The sequence below is a fragment of the Podarcis bocagei genome, assembly GCF_964188305.1.
Source record: "Podarcis bocagei genome assembly, chromosome: 9".
NCBI lineage: Eukaryota > Metazoa > Chordata > Lepidosauria > Squamata > Lacertidae > Podarcis > Podarcis bocagei.
Window position 1 is genome coordinate 2428157 of NC_138134.1, and position 14407 is coordinate 2442563.

The 14407-nt window shown below is 40.9% G+C and overlaps 1 protein-coding gene across 1 annotated transcript in view; it reads left to right on the forward strand.

The window, feature by feature from the left end:
* Positions 1–14407, forward strand: part of SCAPER (S-phase cyclin A associated protein in the ER) — a 212502-nt gene that overhangs the window by 65286 nt on the left and 132809 nt on the right. Inside the window, exons 16-20 of the mRNA XM_081207983.1 lie at positions 4653–4808; positions 5057–5199; positions 7356–7437; positions 8227–8379; positions 9337–9444. Of these exons, the coding sequence (XP_081064109.1) occupies positions 4653–4808; positions 5057–5199; positions 7356–7437; positions 8227–8379; positions 9337–9444 (642 nt within the window). The remainder of the gene's footprint in view (positions 1–4652; positions 4809–5056; positions 5200–7355; positions 7438–8226; positions 8380–9336; positions 9445–14407) is intronic.

Sequence of the window (14407 nt, forward strand, 5' to 3'; positions counted from 1 at the left end):
ATGACACTGCAAGCAATAGCCTCCAGAAGATCAAAAGAGACTACGAGGCTCTCGGCAGGAAATTGAAGCAACTAAATGCACAAATTGTCATCTCGTCTGTCCTCCCAGTTGAACGACGTGGCCCAGGAAGAGAGGGGAAAATAGTGGAAGTGAACAGCTGGCTTCGCAAATGGTGTAAACAGGAACGGTTTGGATTCTTAGATCACGGACTGCAGTTTCTTGAAGATGGACTTCTGGCAAGTGATGGGCTGCACCTCACAACGGTTGGGAGAAATGTTTTTGCCAAAAATCTCAGAAACCTCATCAGGAGGGCTTTAAACTGACTAATGTGGGGGAGGGAGACAGTGCTCCTGAAGGTAGGAGTCTATCAATTAATGAAGATGATCATCCAAATGTCATAGACCAAATGGAGCAAACAGCACGCGGACCTAGTGGTGGGAGGAAAAAATCCTTAAATAAGAGACACGGGGGAATGATTAATGGACTTCAATGTCTGTACACTAATGCGCAAAGCATGGGAAATAAACAAGATGAGCTTGAGCTCTTGGTACAGCAAACTAATTATGACATAATAGGCATCACTGAAACCTGGTGGGATAAGTCCCACGATTGGAATGTAATAATGGGGGGATACAATCTATTTCAGAGAAACAGACCAGACAAGAAAGGAGGAGGAGTGGCGTTATATGTCAGGGATGTGTATACCTGTGAAGAGATCCAAGATTTAGAACCTCAAAGCCAAAGTGAGAGCATTTGGGTCAAAATTAAGGGAGAGAAGAATAACAGAGACCTCATTGTGGGAGTTTACTATAGATCCCCAAGCCAAACGGAGGACATAGATGATGCCTTCCTGGAACAGATGGCCAAGCATGCAAAAGGAAGGGAGATAGTAGTAATGGGGGACTTCAATTACCCGGATATTTGTTGGACGTCAAACTCAGCCAAGAGCATAAGGTCAAACAGATTCCTCACTGGCCTTGCAGACAACTTCATTGTCCAGAAAGTGGGAGAAGCAACAAGAGGAACAGCCATTTTAGATCTGGTCCTAACCAATGTTGATGACCTGGTTAGTGAGGTAGATGTGGAAGGATCATTAGGCGCGAGTGATCATGCTCTTCTGAAATTTACTATACAGCGGAAAGGAGCAGCCAAGCATACTAGGACTCAATTTCTTGACTTTAAGAAAGCCGACTTCATAAAACTTAGGGAAGTGCTGGGTGAGATCCCATGGACAGCAATACTAAAAGGAAAGGGAGTTCATGATGGCTGGGAGTTTGTTAAGAGGGAGATAGTAAAAGCACAACGTCAGGCAATACCAATGAGACGGAAACATGGAAGGTGCCTAAAGAAGCCAGGGTGGCTATCTAAAGAACTTTTAACTGAATTAAGATTAAAAAAGGATGTGTACAAAAAATGGAAAAGGGGGGAAACCACAAAAGAGGAATTCAAACAAATAGCCAGCACGTGTAGACACAAAGTCAGAAAAGCTAAAGCACAGAATGAACTCAGGCTTGCTAGAGAGGTTAAAAGCAACAAAAAAGGCTTTTATGGGTATGTTCGTAGCAAAAGGAAGAACAAAGAAACAGTGGGGTCACTCAGAGGAGAAGATGGTGAAATGCAAACAGGGGACACAGAAAGGGCTGAACTCCTCAATGCCTTCTTTGCCTCAGTCTTCTCCGATAAAGAAAACAATGCCCGACCTGAAGAATTTGGAGCGAATGATTCAGCAAAGGAAACACAGCCCAGAATAACTAAGGAGATAGTACAAGAATACTTGGCTAGTTTAGATGTATTCAAGTCTCCAGGGCCAGATGAACTGCATCCAAGAGTATTAAAAGAACTGGCAGATGTGATTTCAGAACCACTGGCAGTCATCTTTGAGAATTCCTGGAGAACAGGCGAAGTCCCGGCAGACTGGAGGAGGGCAAATGTTGTCCCTATTTTCAAAAAGGGGGAAAGAGAGGACCCAAATAATTACCGCCCAGTCAGTCTGACATCAATAGCAGGGAAGATTCTGGAGCAGATCATTAAGCAAACAGTCTGTGAGCACCTAGAAAGGAATGCTGTGATCACCAATAGTCAGCATGGATTTCTGAAAAATAAGTCATGTCAGACTAACCTGATCTCGTTTTTTGACAGAATTACAAGCCTGGTAGATGAAGGGAACGCAGTGGATGTAGCCTACCTTGATTTCAGCAAGGCATTTGACAAGGTGCCCCATGATATTCTTGTAAAGAAGCTGGTAAAATGCGGTCTTGACTATGCTACCACTCAGTGGATTTGTAACTGGCTGACTGACCGAACCCAAAGGGTTCTCATCAATGGTTCCTCTTCATCCTGGAGAAGAGTGACTAGTGGGGTGCCACAGGGTTCTGTCTTGGGCCCGGTCTTATTCAACATCTTTATCAACGACTTGGATGATGGACTCAAGGGCATCCTGATCAAATTTGCAGATGACACCAAACTGGGAGGGGTGGCTAACACCCCAGAGGACAGGATCACACTTCAAAACGACCTTGACAGATTAGAGAACTGGGCAAAAACAAACAAGATGAATTTTAACAGGGAGAAATGTAAAGTATTGCACTTGGGTAAAAAAAATGAGAGGCACAAATACAAGATGGGGGACACCTGGCTTGAGAGCAGTACATGTGAAAAGGATCTAGGAGTCTTGGTTGACCACAAACTTGACATGAGCCAACAGTGTGACGCGGCAGCTAAAAAAGCCAATGCAATTCTGGGCTGCATCAATAGGAGTATAGCATCTAGATCAAGGGATGTAATAGTGCCACTGTATTCTGCTCTGGTCAGACCACACCTGGAGTACTGTGTCCAGTTCTGGGCACCACAATTCAAGAAGGACACTGACAAACTGGAACGTGTCCAGAGGAGGGCAACCAAAATGGTCAAAGGCCTGGAAACGATGCCTTATGAGGAACGGCTAAGGGAGCTGGGCATGTTTAGCCTGGAGAAGAGGAGGTTAAGGGGTGATATGATAGCCATGTTCAAATATATAAAAGGATGTCACATAGAGGAGGGAGAAAGGTTGTTTTCTGCTGCTCCAGAGAAGCGGACACGGAGCAATGGATCCAAACTACAAGAAAGAAGATTCCACCTAAACATTAGGAAGAACTTCCTGACAGTAAGAGCTGTTTGACAGTGGAATTTGCTGCCAAGGAGTGTGGTGGAGTCTCCTACTTTGGAGGTCTTTAAGCAGAGGCTTGACAACCATATGTCAGGAGTGCTCTGATGGTGTTTCCTGCTTGGCAGGGGGTTGGACTCGATGGCCCTTGTGGTCTCTTCCAACTCTATGATTCTATGATTCTATGATTCTATCTCACAGCTTAAACCCACTTCAAAACTGACTCAGATAACTTGGCATTAGGAAAATGATGGCTTTCCTTATATTTGTAGAGCTGATCAGAACTCCTTGTAAGCAATTTAATTAATCTTTTGCTGTTGCTTGCCAAATTAGAGTCACCTAACCCCATTATTCTCTTTGACTGTTCCAAGAGTTGGAGGCTTTCCCAGCTCATGCACCAGGCCTGTTCCCAAAGTTTAAAATATCTGAAATGGCTGCCGACGCATCAGTTGAGGCTTCTGAAATTCTGAGTTAGATAAATTAGTCAGCAACATGGAAAGTGTTTATTTGAAAACATCAAACTTTTGCTAATAATGTTAAAGTCAGATTTGGAAACTGACCTTTTTTTGCAGCACTTATTGTAGTGCTTAACCATTTTCTTGGCTGGTTGGTTGGTTTTAATATGGCCCTTGCAAAGTCCAGAAAGTGAACTGGTTGTGTAAACTGGTTCAGTCGGGTTGGTTGCAGATCATGAAATTACTGGTGGAATTTCTCAGGTGCGGATATCCTCAAAACCAGGGCTGTCTAACCTTTTTGGCCAGTGGGCACATTTGGAATTTTGAGAAAGTGCAGTGGGCATCAGTCAGGAAATGGCTACTGTGGGGGCCTATCATAAAACAAGATGACTGCCAGATCCAAGAGAGAAGAGTAGTTCTTTTGGGCAGGCTGATGATTAGTAAAGGATCCTAGGCAGCTAAGGAGCAGAGTGCTCTGTAGGGGAAGGGTCATAGGGTCTGGTAGAGCACATGCTTTGCATACAAAAGGTCCCAAGTCCAATCTCTGTCATTTCCAGGCAAGGTTAGGAAAGACCCCTGTCTGAAACCCTTGGATTTCACTGCCAGTCAGTTAGCAGGCTTATGGAGCACCACATCAGTTTCCTGTGCCTCAGTGAGGCTATTATTCCCAGTAGCAGTTGTCCCTTTGTCCTCTGCAATACTGTCTCCGTCTCCCTCAGGATTTAGTATAAAGCTGTCCTGATCAGTTTCGCGAGACTCTTAGCAAACACATTTTTGCCAACTGCTATGAGGTGCAAGACATCTCTTGCCATAAGTCCTTCCTCAAGGAAGCCGAGACCGGGTTCTAAGAAGCCAAACTGCTCAGCCAGTGGTTTCTTTCCAGTACTTTCCCTCTCTCACCCTGGGCCACAACCTTCAACAGGAAGGAGTGAGTTGGTTTTAGGTTTCTGGTTGCTGTTAATTGTCCAGAGTCTTTATGATGTTTTATATACTGCTCTTACCCAATTTTTAAAGACTTCTTTATCACTCATATTCAAACTTTGCTTTAATTGCAGGTAAATGAGATAGCATTTATAAACACATTAGAAGCCCAGAATAAGCGCCATGATGTTTTGTCCAAGCTAAAAGAGTATGAGCAAAGGCTGAACGAGTTGCAGGAAGAGCGTCAGCGAAGGCAGGAGGAGAAACAAGCACGTGATGAAGCTGTGCAGGTATTGCTAAACTTTACAAATGCAACCAGTAATAACAGAGTCAGTATAAAATTGCTTTTAGCAGTTTCATTTGTTTTACTGGTGTGATACTTTCATAAAAATAGGGCCACACTTCTGCTTCTGCCCCCCTGGGCTTAACTATCTGTCCCTGTGCTCATCCAGAAGTTTTTGAAAATGGGCCTATTAAAAGCTGCTTGCTTCTTGTGCTCATGTTCTGAGATTTTTAACCTGAGATGCTTGCTCTCCAGGAACGTAAAAGGGCTTTGGAAGCAGAACGCCAAGCCCGGGTTGAAGAGTTGCTAACGAAAAGAAAAGAGCAGGAAGCTCGGATTGAGCAGCAGCGGCAGGAGAAGGAGAGAGCCCGGGAAGATGCAGCTCGTGAAAGGGCCAGGTAGCATCCTTGATTCCTGATTAAAATATTAGACCTGCAACCAAAGGTTGCAGTACTTAATGCTTGGGGAAGGTCTCAGGGGTGGAGCATCCCCCTTCTTTCTCTCTTCTCCCGACAGGCAGTTGTGGGAGGGACAGGTTGCTCTTGCCAGCGGTCTTAACCAGTTGCTTGCAGAGGGCATTTGAAATTATTTAGTGGACAATCTTCCAAGGGTCAAGGGTCACCCACCCCTGCTTTAGGGGGCTTTTGTGAATGCTGGTAGCTTTGAGAACACTGTCCCACCATCTCGTCCTCTGTCGTCCCCTTCTCCTTGTGCCTCCCATCTTTCCCAACATCAGGGTCTTTTCCAGCGAGTCTTCTCTTCTCCTGAGGTGGCCAAAGTCTTGGAGCCTCAGCTTCACGATCTGTCCTTCCAGTGAGCACTCAGGGCTGATTTCCTTAAGAACAGATTTCCTTAAGGTTTGATCTTCTTGCAGTCCATGGGACTCTCAAGAGTCTCCTCCAGCACCATAATTCAAAAGCATCAATTCTTTGGCGATCAGCCTTCTTTATGGTCCAGCTCTCCCTTCCATACATCACTACTGGGAAAACCATAGCTTTAACTATATGGACCTTTGTTGGCAAGGTGATGTCTCTGCTTTTTAAGATGCTGTCTATGGGGACAGCCCTAAGTAAATCAATTAGACAAGGAATGGTGATAAGCACATACCAGATTGTGATAAGCGCAGCCCAGCCACACAGGGCTTCAAACAGGACACAATGCATTCATGTGCTGCGATAAGAACAGATCATTTGGGAAACCTGGCCCTTGCAAAATTTGCACATCTGCTTTTGCAAGAAAATGTCCTAAACAATCTTCATCTCTGTTCAGTGGCAGAAATATCAGGGAAGAGTTCACACATCCATAGTGGAAATTAAGGCATTGTTGTGGAAGGAGTCTTGTCTGTCAACCTGCCAGCTTGGATTCCCCCTGCCTACAACATACATTGAATTGGTTATCAGGAAGGTTTCTGAACATTTTAGATGTCAAAGAAGTTGAAGAATACTAGTCCCATCAATTCAATTCATGCAACAACACTAATAAATGTTTGTGAGGTCAATGTAGGTGCTCTATAGTTGTTGTTGGCATCCGTCTGTCTCAGGAAACGCTGGAGGTGTGTGCCTTTGGGGCTGAAGTCAAACCATTGGAGAGTTACAGCGCCTGCTGTAGCTGTAGAGACCAATATGGGAGAGACATGTTTTGTTTCACCTGGGGCAGAGGAAGGCATCCGGTTGTGCTCCTGCAGATGCACCAGGGCATTTTTTCTCTCTGTGCTCCTCCCAGCGGTCATCCATCCTCTGGTCACTTCTGTTGGATACACAACCTGGCTGTCTCAAGGCGCTGCAGCCGTCCCCAAGGGATTTCCACGCAGCAGGGGTTAATGTTGCCAGCCTTGTTTTCTCTAAAGTTGTTGTTTATATATTACTTTTTATTGAAACCAGAAGTTTCCGTGTGTTTTTCATCAGCTTTAGATGTCCAGTAGGTTTTTGTCTTTGAATTCTCAAACAATAAAAGGAACAGTCTTTCTCAGCTATTGGATCCATTTCTGAGCTCTTGAGGGTTGACCTGGTAATCTGCTGCCGGGAATATTCATTGTCACAGCTGGTGTTATTTACAGTGGCCAGGAACTCTGCATAGAAAGGGTAAGCAGGTTAGGCATCCTTTTAAACCTCAAGGGAGGCATTTCTTTTGGCGCCTTGGGTCCTTTAGGCCCCCAAACAAATCCTGAAGCATAAGGGTGGAAGCCAAGGGTGTTGATCTGTGTCAGCCTTTGCCTTATGCCACCTGCTGCCCTGTTGCTGATGCACTTGGGGGCTGCTTTCTATTTGCCTAACTATTTAGAAGTGTGTCAATAAAAGCTGCAGCCAGCTTTTAACCCAGTTGTGTGTTTTGCCCCACTTTCACCCCCATCTGCTCCTGCATTGGACACAGTTCATTTTATTCCATTTGGAAGTGGTGGGCTTTCTTTCTTTCTTTTTTATTTATTTATTTCATAAGCTTTATACACTGCTTGATTGTAAATCACTTTGAGATCTATATCTATATATTACAAGGTATGGGGTGAATTCTTTGTATCTTTTAAAATGTTTTTATCTGCACCCTCTTATTTGCATAGAGACCGAGAAGAGAGGCTAGCTGCTCTGACAGCAGCTCAGCAGGAAGCTATGGAAGAACTGCAGAAAAAGATCCAGCTGAAGGTAGAGCCTGAAAATTAGTTGCTATTTGTGGAGTTCTTGTCTTTATCTCTGGCATTTTTTGTTTAACAAAAGTGATATCAGGACCGAGTAAAGCAGTTGTGTGGCAGAAGAAAGCTGCCTACAGAACATTCCAAATATGTTAGCTCCCTCTCTGGTTTTCTGGTTTTGGTCAAACTTCTCTGGCTTCTCCTTGTGAGAAGTTAGTTCTTCCTTTATTGTCAAATCTTGAAGGTCTTTGGTCCACAGGTCAGCGAGTCATGAGAACCTGCTTCCCAGTGTTGGCACACTAGGCTTTTGGGCACAGCCACCACGTGTGGAAGTCATAGTCATTGCTGGAAGATAGTCAAACACCAATTTGTCCGCCTGCGAGTATTGTTGTAAGCGTCATAATGATTCTGTACTTAAGTCGCATTAAGCAACAGTGATTCAGTATGGAGACAAAAGATGGGGATGGGAAGCAGATCACAGGAAACAGAGCTCTAGAAGGTGGGACTAACAGGAAACATTTAAAAGGATTGCAAAGTGGGGAGAGACAGGCCGGATGGAATAAATAAGGCCAAAACTAACCTAAAATAAAGCTAAACTCTACCGTTAATTTATTGGAAGGTGTGTGGCATTGAGAAAAATTGCATCTCCATTCCTCCAAGCTATTTGTTTATGTTTAGGATTTTCTAAATTAACTTGCTATTTCCAGTAGTGCCATTGTTTTACACTGATTTGATGTCAAGCCCTTTAGCTGTGTTTTTGACCATTTTGATGTCACTGTTTACTACTTCTGATTTTGCTCAGCATGATGAGAGCATTCGGAGGCACATGGAGCAAATAGAGCAGAGGAAAGAAAAAGCAGCAGAGCTGAGCAGCGGAAGACATGCAAATACGGACTACGCCCCTAAGCTTACACCGTATGAGCGGAAGAAGCAGTGCTCACTGTGCAATGTCTTGGTGAGCTTATAATTCTCTTGAGTTTGTGCAGACTGTGGTGCATGATCTGCTCCTTCCTTTTTCAGCAAACCTTTTGAGTGGAGATAGGTATCCCAGTCTGTGTATATATTGGATTTGAAATTGTTTTTACATCTGAAAGTGTTTTTAATTGGGTTGTATCCAATAGCAGTCCTACTGTGAATATACCCATTGATATTAATGAGCAGGTTGACTAAGTTAGAGTCATTAGTTTCAGTCCACCTACTCTGGAGTATACCTTAGTTGAATTGACCCCACTATTTTTTATTGCTATATGAAATTGGTTTTATTGCAGATGTTTTTATTGGGAAATCACTTTGAGATATTTTGGAGGGGAGAAATTAATAAATGGAATTAAATAAATTTGCATGCAACATCTCAAACTATTGTAGAAGAGTAGCTTAAACTGTGAGACAGGAAGGTCCCCTGTTTCGATTTCACCTCAGCTGGTCCTTAGGCAAGCCACTCGATTCCCCACTCCTGCTTCCTCTCACCAGTGTAGGTGTTCACACGCACAGACAGGTCATCTGCAAGATGGCAATAATAATAATAATAATAATAATAATAATAATAATAATAATAATAATAATAATACAATGATACTAGCCTACGTTGCAGAATTGCTGCTTTGTTTTTTGTTTTGTTTTTTGTGTAATATTTCCGCTAGCAATGCAACTCAATTTTTTTTAAAAAAACAACTCATTAATAACATTATTTATGATTGAGTAATCAATTTTGCCTATGGGTAAGATGGTACTTCTGAAGCAAGGAGTATTTTTCATTTTTAGATATTATATGTGTTTATAATGGAAGGCATGTTGGACAGCTCCCTCTTGTGTGGGAGAAAAGGAGGACACATACACGGCTGCCTAATTTAATGCAGGACTCCTCTTTGCACTGTGCTTTTACTCAGATTCTTTTTTTTAAATCCCTTTTCAGATTTCCTCAGAGGTCTATCTCTTTAGCCATATTAAAGGTAAAAAGCATCAACAAGCAGTGAGAGAAAACAGCAGCATCCAAGGACGGGAGCTTTCAGACGAAGAAGTGGTAGGTCTTCGTCCTTTTTCTTTCCGCCTCTTTAAGGTCATGTTCATATTTTCTCTAGAAATCTTTCTAATCTTCCCCAAATTAATAGGTGGTTAAACAATTTTTTTAAAAAATAAATTTTTTATTAGATTTTCCACAGTGATAACACAAACCACAAAGCAAAATGATACACAAAAACAGAAAAAGAAAAAGGAAGAAAGAAAGGGGGAAAGGGGGGGGGACAATAAACAGAGAAACAATAACAACAAACTTAATTCTTCACAAATCCAACCTTTTAAACATCTTGGTTGACTTCCTCAAATCCCTCCCTTCTGAGTTTCCTTGTAATTAAAAGTAACAGCTTTCTAATATCATTATTAAACTAAAACAGTTTCCAATTATAGTCTGTCTTACTCACTTTTCTTAACATTCTAAATCCCATTTATTTGATTATAACTTAATTTAATCCTAGGCCTATTTGTTTCTTTCAAGTAATTTCTAATTTTTTATATTACAATATTTATTCAAATAGTCCTTGAATTTCCTCCAGTCCTCTTGAAACTTCTCTTCTTTCTGATCGCGGATTCTTCCAGTCAGGTCAGCTAGCTCCGAAAAGTCCATCATCTTCATCTGCCAATCTTCCACTCTTGGTAGTTCTTATGTTTTCCAATTTTTAGCAAGTAATATATGGCCGGCCGTTGTGGCATACAAAAATAATTTAACATCTTTCTTGGGCAATTCTAAACCTGTTATTCCAAGAAGAAAGGCCTCTGGTTTCTTAATAAATGTATATTTCAACATTTTTTTCAGTTCATTATAAATCTTCTCCCAGAAGTCTTTCACCTTGGGGCAAGTCCACCACATATGGAAAAAAGTACCTTCTTTTTCTTTACATTTCCAACAAAGGTTATAACTATTGTGATAAATCTTTGCTAGTTTTACAGGGGTCAAGTACCATCTATACATCATCTTCATAATATTTTCCTTTAACATCGTACATGTAGTGAACTTAACCCCTTTCCTCCATAGCCTCTCCCAGTCCTCCATCATTATATTATGTCCCACATCTCTTCCCAATCAGTCATAACCGATTTAACTTGTTCATCCTTTGTAAGGAGTGGCAAAGCAGTCTCCTCTTTTGCACAATTTTTAAAGGGAAAGGGTTTCCACGTTTTCCCTTGCAACTGGTCACCCTCCAGTGAGTTAGAGCATATTAAAGGGAGTGCTAAAACACTGTCGGCCAGAAAGTGTTAAAGAAAGATAGAGTATTTTTTATGTATGCAACAACAGCAGCAAGGATACTTATCGCAAAGCACTGGAAGACACAAGATTTGCCCACACTGGAGGAGTGGCATATGCAATTGATGGACTATATGGAACTGGACGAAATGACTGGCAGAATCTGAGATTTGGGAGAAGAAACAACGGAGGAGGACTGGAAAAAATTTAAAGACTATTTACAAAAATATTACAAGTTATATGAATGCCAATAATTTGCATGACCTGGGAAACTAAGCTCCAGCAATAAGATTTTGTATATTGGAAATTAAGATATGACCTGGAAAGGACTAAAGTTTAAAATAATATTGTGTTTAGTTTAAAGTAAAAGTAAATTGATAATAAGCATTTTGAACCTAAAAGAGAATTATTTGAAAATATTAATAACACACGAAAGAAGCCATTAATTTGCTGACATTTTATTGTTAAGAAAGCAGGGTGAGGGAGACGTGGGGAAGTCCAGTAAGTCATGGAAAAATGTAATTGAAAGTTGGATTTCTTTTGTTTTTCTTTTCTTCTTTTTTCTTTTGTTGTTTGATATGATAACTGGAAAAAAGCAATAAAAATATATTAAAAAATAAATAAATCTGAGACCTTCAGCAATGGGAACATGCTCCTTTACTTTTTTTTTAATAAATATTTTATTAATTTTTCACAATAGACAAGCATACATAAACAAAGAAAATACAAAATCACAAAAAACAATACAATACAAGAAAACAAAAAAACCCAAACATTAAACACATCAAGGAAAAAGAAAAAAGATAAAAACACATATAGTAACAAAAAACAAAAATTCCCTCTTTCTTAATTTCTCATTTTCAATTTAGCTTATTTTCCTGACTTCCTCACGTCTCCCGTTCTTGTATCCCTTTTTAAAAAATTAATTCAGCAAATTCATATCCTATTAATTTATCTGTTGTTAGTCCAATCTTACATTTTACTTTGTTGCTAAAGCCCCTGCGATTCATTTCAATGTCCTTAACATTCATAAATTTTACAGTATTTCTGCAAATAACTTTTAAATTTCTTCCAATCTTCCTCCACCGTCTCCTCTCCCTGGTCTCGGATTCTGCCAGTGGGAACATGCTCCTTTACAAATCCCTACGTGCTCTGACCTGCTGGAGAGGGCAAGATTTAACTCAGAAGGTGACATCCCAACTCTCTCTTCTGTTCCTTTGGCAGGTGAAGCGAATGATGGTGATTCATCCTTTGTATGCCACTCCAACAACAAATTATACATTTTAGATATATTCTTATCATTAGTATTTATTTATTTATTTTAAAAATAATATTTATTAATAATTTCAAAATTACAGAAAAGAAAGAAAAAAATTTAAAAACAACACTACAATACATAGAAGAAAAACCAAGGGAAAAAAAACAAGACATAAAAACCAATACAACAATACAGCAAAAAGATAAAAAAGAGGGGGGGAAAGACACAAATCCCATATTACATATCTTTAACTTCCATTTGCTTGTTTCATTGACCTCCTCACACCTCCCTTTTTGTATTCTAGTTTGATTATTTCAGCAAATTCTTTACATCTTTCTCAATTTTTACTAAATAATTTATCTTGACAATTTAACCTATTAATTAACTCAACAAATCCTTTCCATCCTTTCCCCATATTCTGTTATTCAAATTACCTTAAGTTATTTAACCTTATTTTACCAAAAATACTTTAGAGCTTAACGCTTAAGACTCGATTATACATAACTCCTGATATCTTTTCTACTAGAGTCATATAGTTTCATTCCAACATTTCCCCTAATGTTCATTAATTTTAGGCTAATTCCCTAGGGGGGGAAAATTCTTTATAAATTTTCTTCCAATCTTCATCCAACGTCTCTTCTTCCTGGTCTCAGGTCGTGTCAGTCCTTACTGTCCATTCCATCTAGTCCATCAACCTGGTAATCTAATGTCCAAGGCCCTTAAGTCTCTTCCACGTCCCTTCTGCAGATCTTCTTCTTGTTGTTTATACTTGCACTTTTCCTTGTCTTTTGTTGGTCTCTTTCTTAGTTTCTTTCCTTTCTCGTTGGGGAGTAGGTCTCTGGGGGATTCCAACCCAAAATTATCTTCGTCTCCCTTCATCCAACCAGCCCATTCCCCAGAGTCCCACTCCCCACAATCATCAATGTAGTCCAAAAAATATTTAAAAACATATTTCGAGGTCTCTCCAAAGTTAAGAACCTCCTCATCTCCAGACTCCCCCTGGCCGACTCCAACTTCAGTCTTCAAAGACAGCGGCTTATGCTCCTGTAGGGCCTCGGGTCTCTCCATTTGTATTATTTAAGGTGTAACCGCAACTTCCTCCATTATCTTCTGCACTTGCCCAATCAGTACAGGTTCCTGAGTTGGTCCCTGAATAGTTTCTGTATCAATATTCCCTATTTGTCCACAGTTATTAACCACAACAGTCATCAAATCCATTTTCTCATTCATCAAATCCATCTTCTCGTGCATCTGTTCCAGCAAGGCACTTGTCTTGCATAAAGCAAGCACCAAAACTTCCTCCCAGCTCATATTTAGTCAAGGTCAAAAAGGACTGGTCCCACGATCTTAATCTGACAGCTGTAGAGTCCTCAAGTAGGCGCAGCAACAATTTAGCAAGCTCCCTCTAGAGGAGACAATTTCTATTTGTATCCATTTTTTTAAGGCAAGTCCAACAAAGGAAAATTACTTTCATTTTTCAGATATTTTGTTTCTTTAGAATGCAGAAGGCAACATTGGAATCAATTTATTTCTCTTCTCTAGCTATCTGTCAAAGCATTCCATTCACAGTCAATGAACCTCTCCAAGAATTTCTGTCTCTGACACCCCGTTCCCAGGTTAGAGACGGTGGAAACTTATCTTTCTTCACTCCCTCTCCTGCAGGCGTTAAACAAAGTCCCCCCCCCTTTTCTCCTGCTTCCAAGGGGGTTTCAGTAATTATAAATGAAGAAAATTTAAACTTTTTTAATGACTTTCCAGACTTTAGCTTACAAGGTTTTTGCTTCAGTCTATGTACAAAAAGCGGAAGGCGGACTTCCTGTTTTGAACCTTCCCGCTTCGGTGCCAAATTAAGATATTTCTTGATCCAATTTTCTGTTTCTACTCACGGGTACTTGTTTTAAATCCAATTGTCCACAGGAAAAAGTCAGCGCTCTCCGGCAATGGCTGTGCGGCTTCACTCCGTGAAAGTAGCAATCAGTTCGCAGCACCGCACCGCTCACCCCACTTCACTCCGGATCCCCAAAATGGGGTTCCCGGTGAGTGGGGGGGCCCTCCTGGTGCCCTGCCGAACCCCACGTTCCCAGGATTCGTCCGCCTGGGATTTCTAGCGGGTCCCCACCTTCGCCACAGCGGGAAGACCCAGTTTCTACGGAGCCAGTTCCTCCGATTGGAGGAACTCCACCATTCGCCGATGGCGCTAACCCAGAAGTCCTTTATCATTAGTATTTAACAACTCCGTTTCCAATTTGGTTTTTTCTGTTGCAAAACCATTTCTCTTATCCATCTTATATAATTCATTAATTTGATAATATTGCAACTAATTCACTTTATCTTTAATTTGTTCAAATGGTTTTAATTTAAAACCTTCCTGATCCTCTAACAACAAATCTTATTACCTCAACTATTCGTTTTCCATATTTAACTTTTTTGGGGCCTGTGCTTCCATTGGCGAAATCCATTTTGGTGTTTTTCTTACTAAGAGATCTT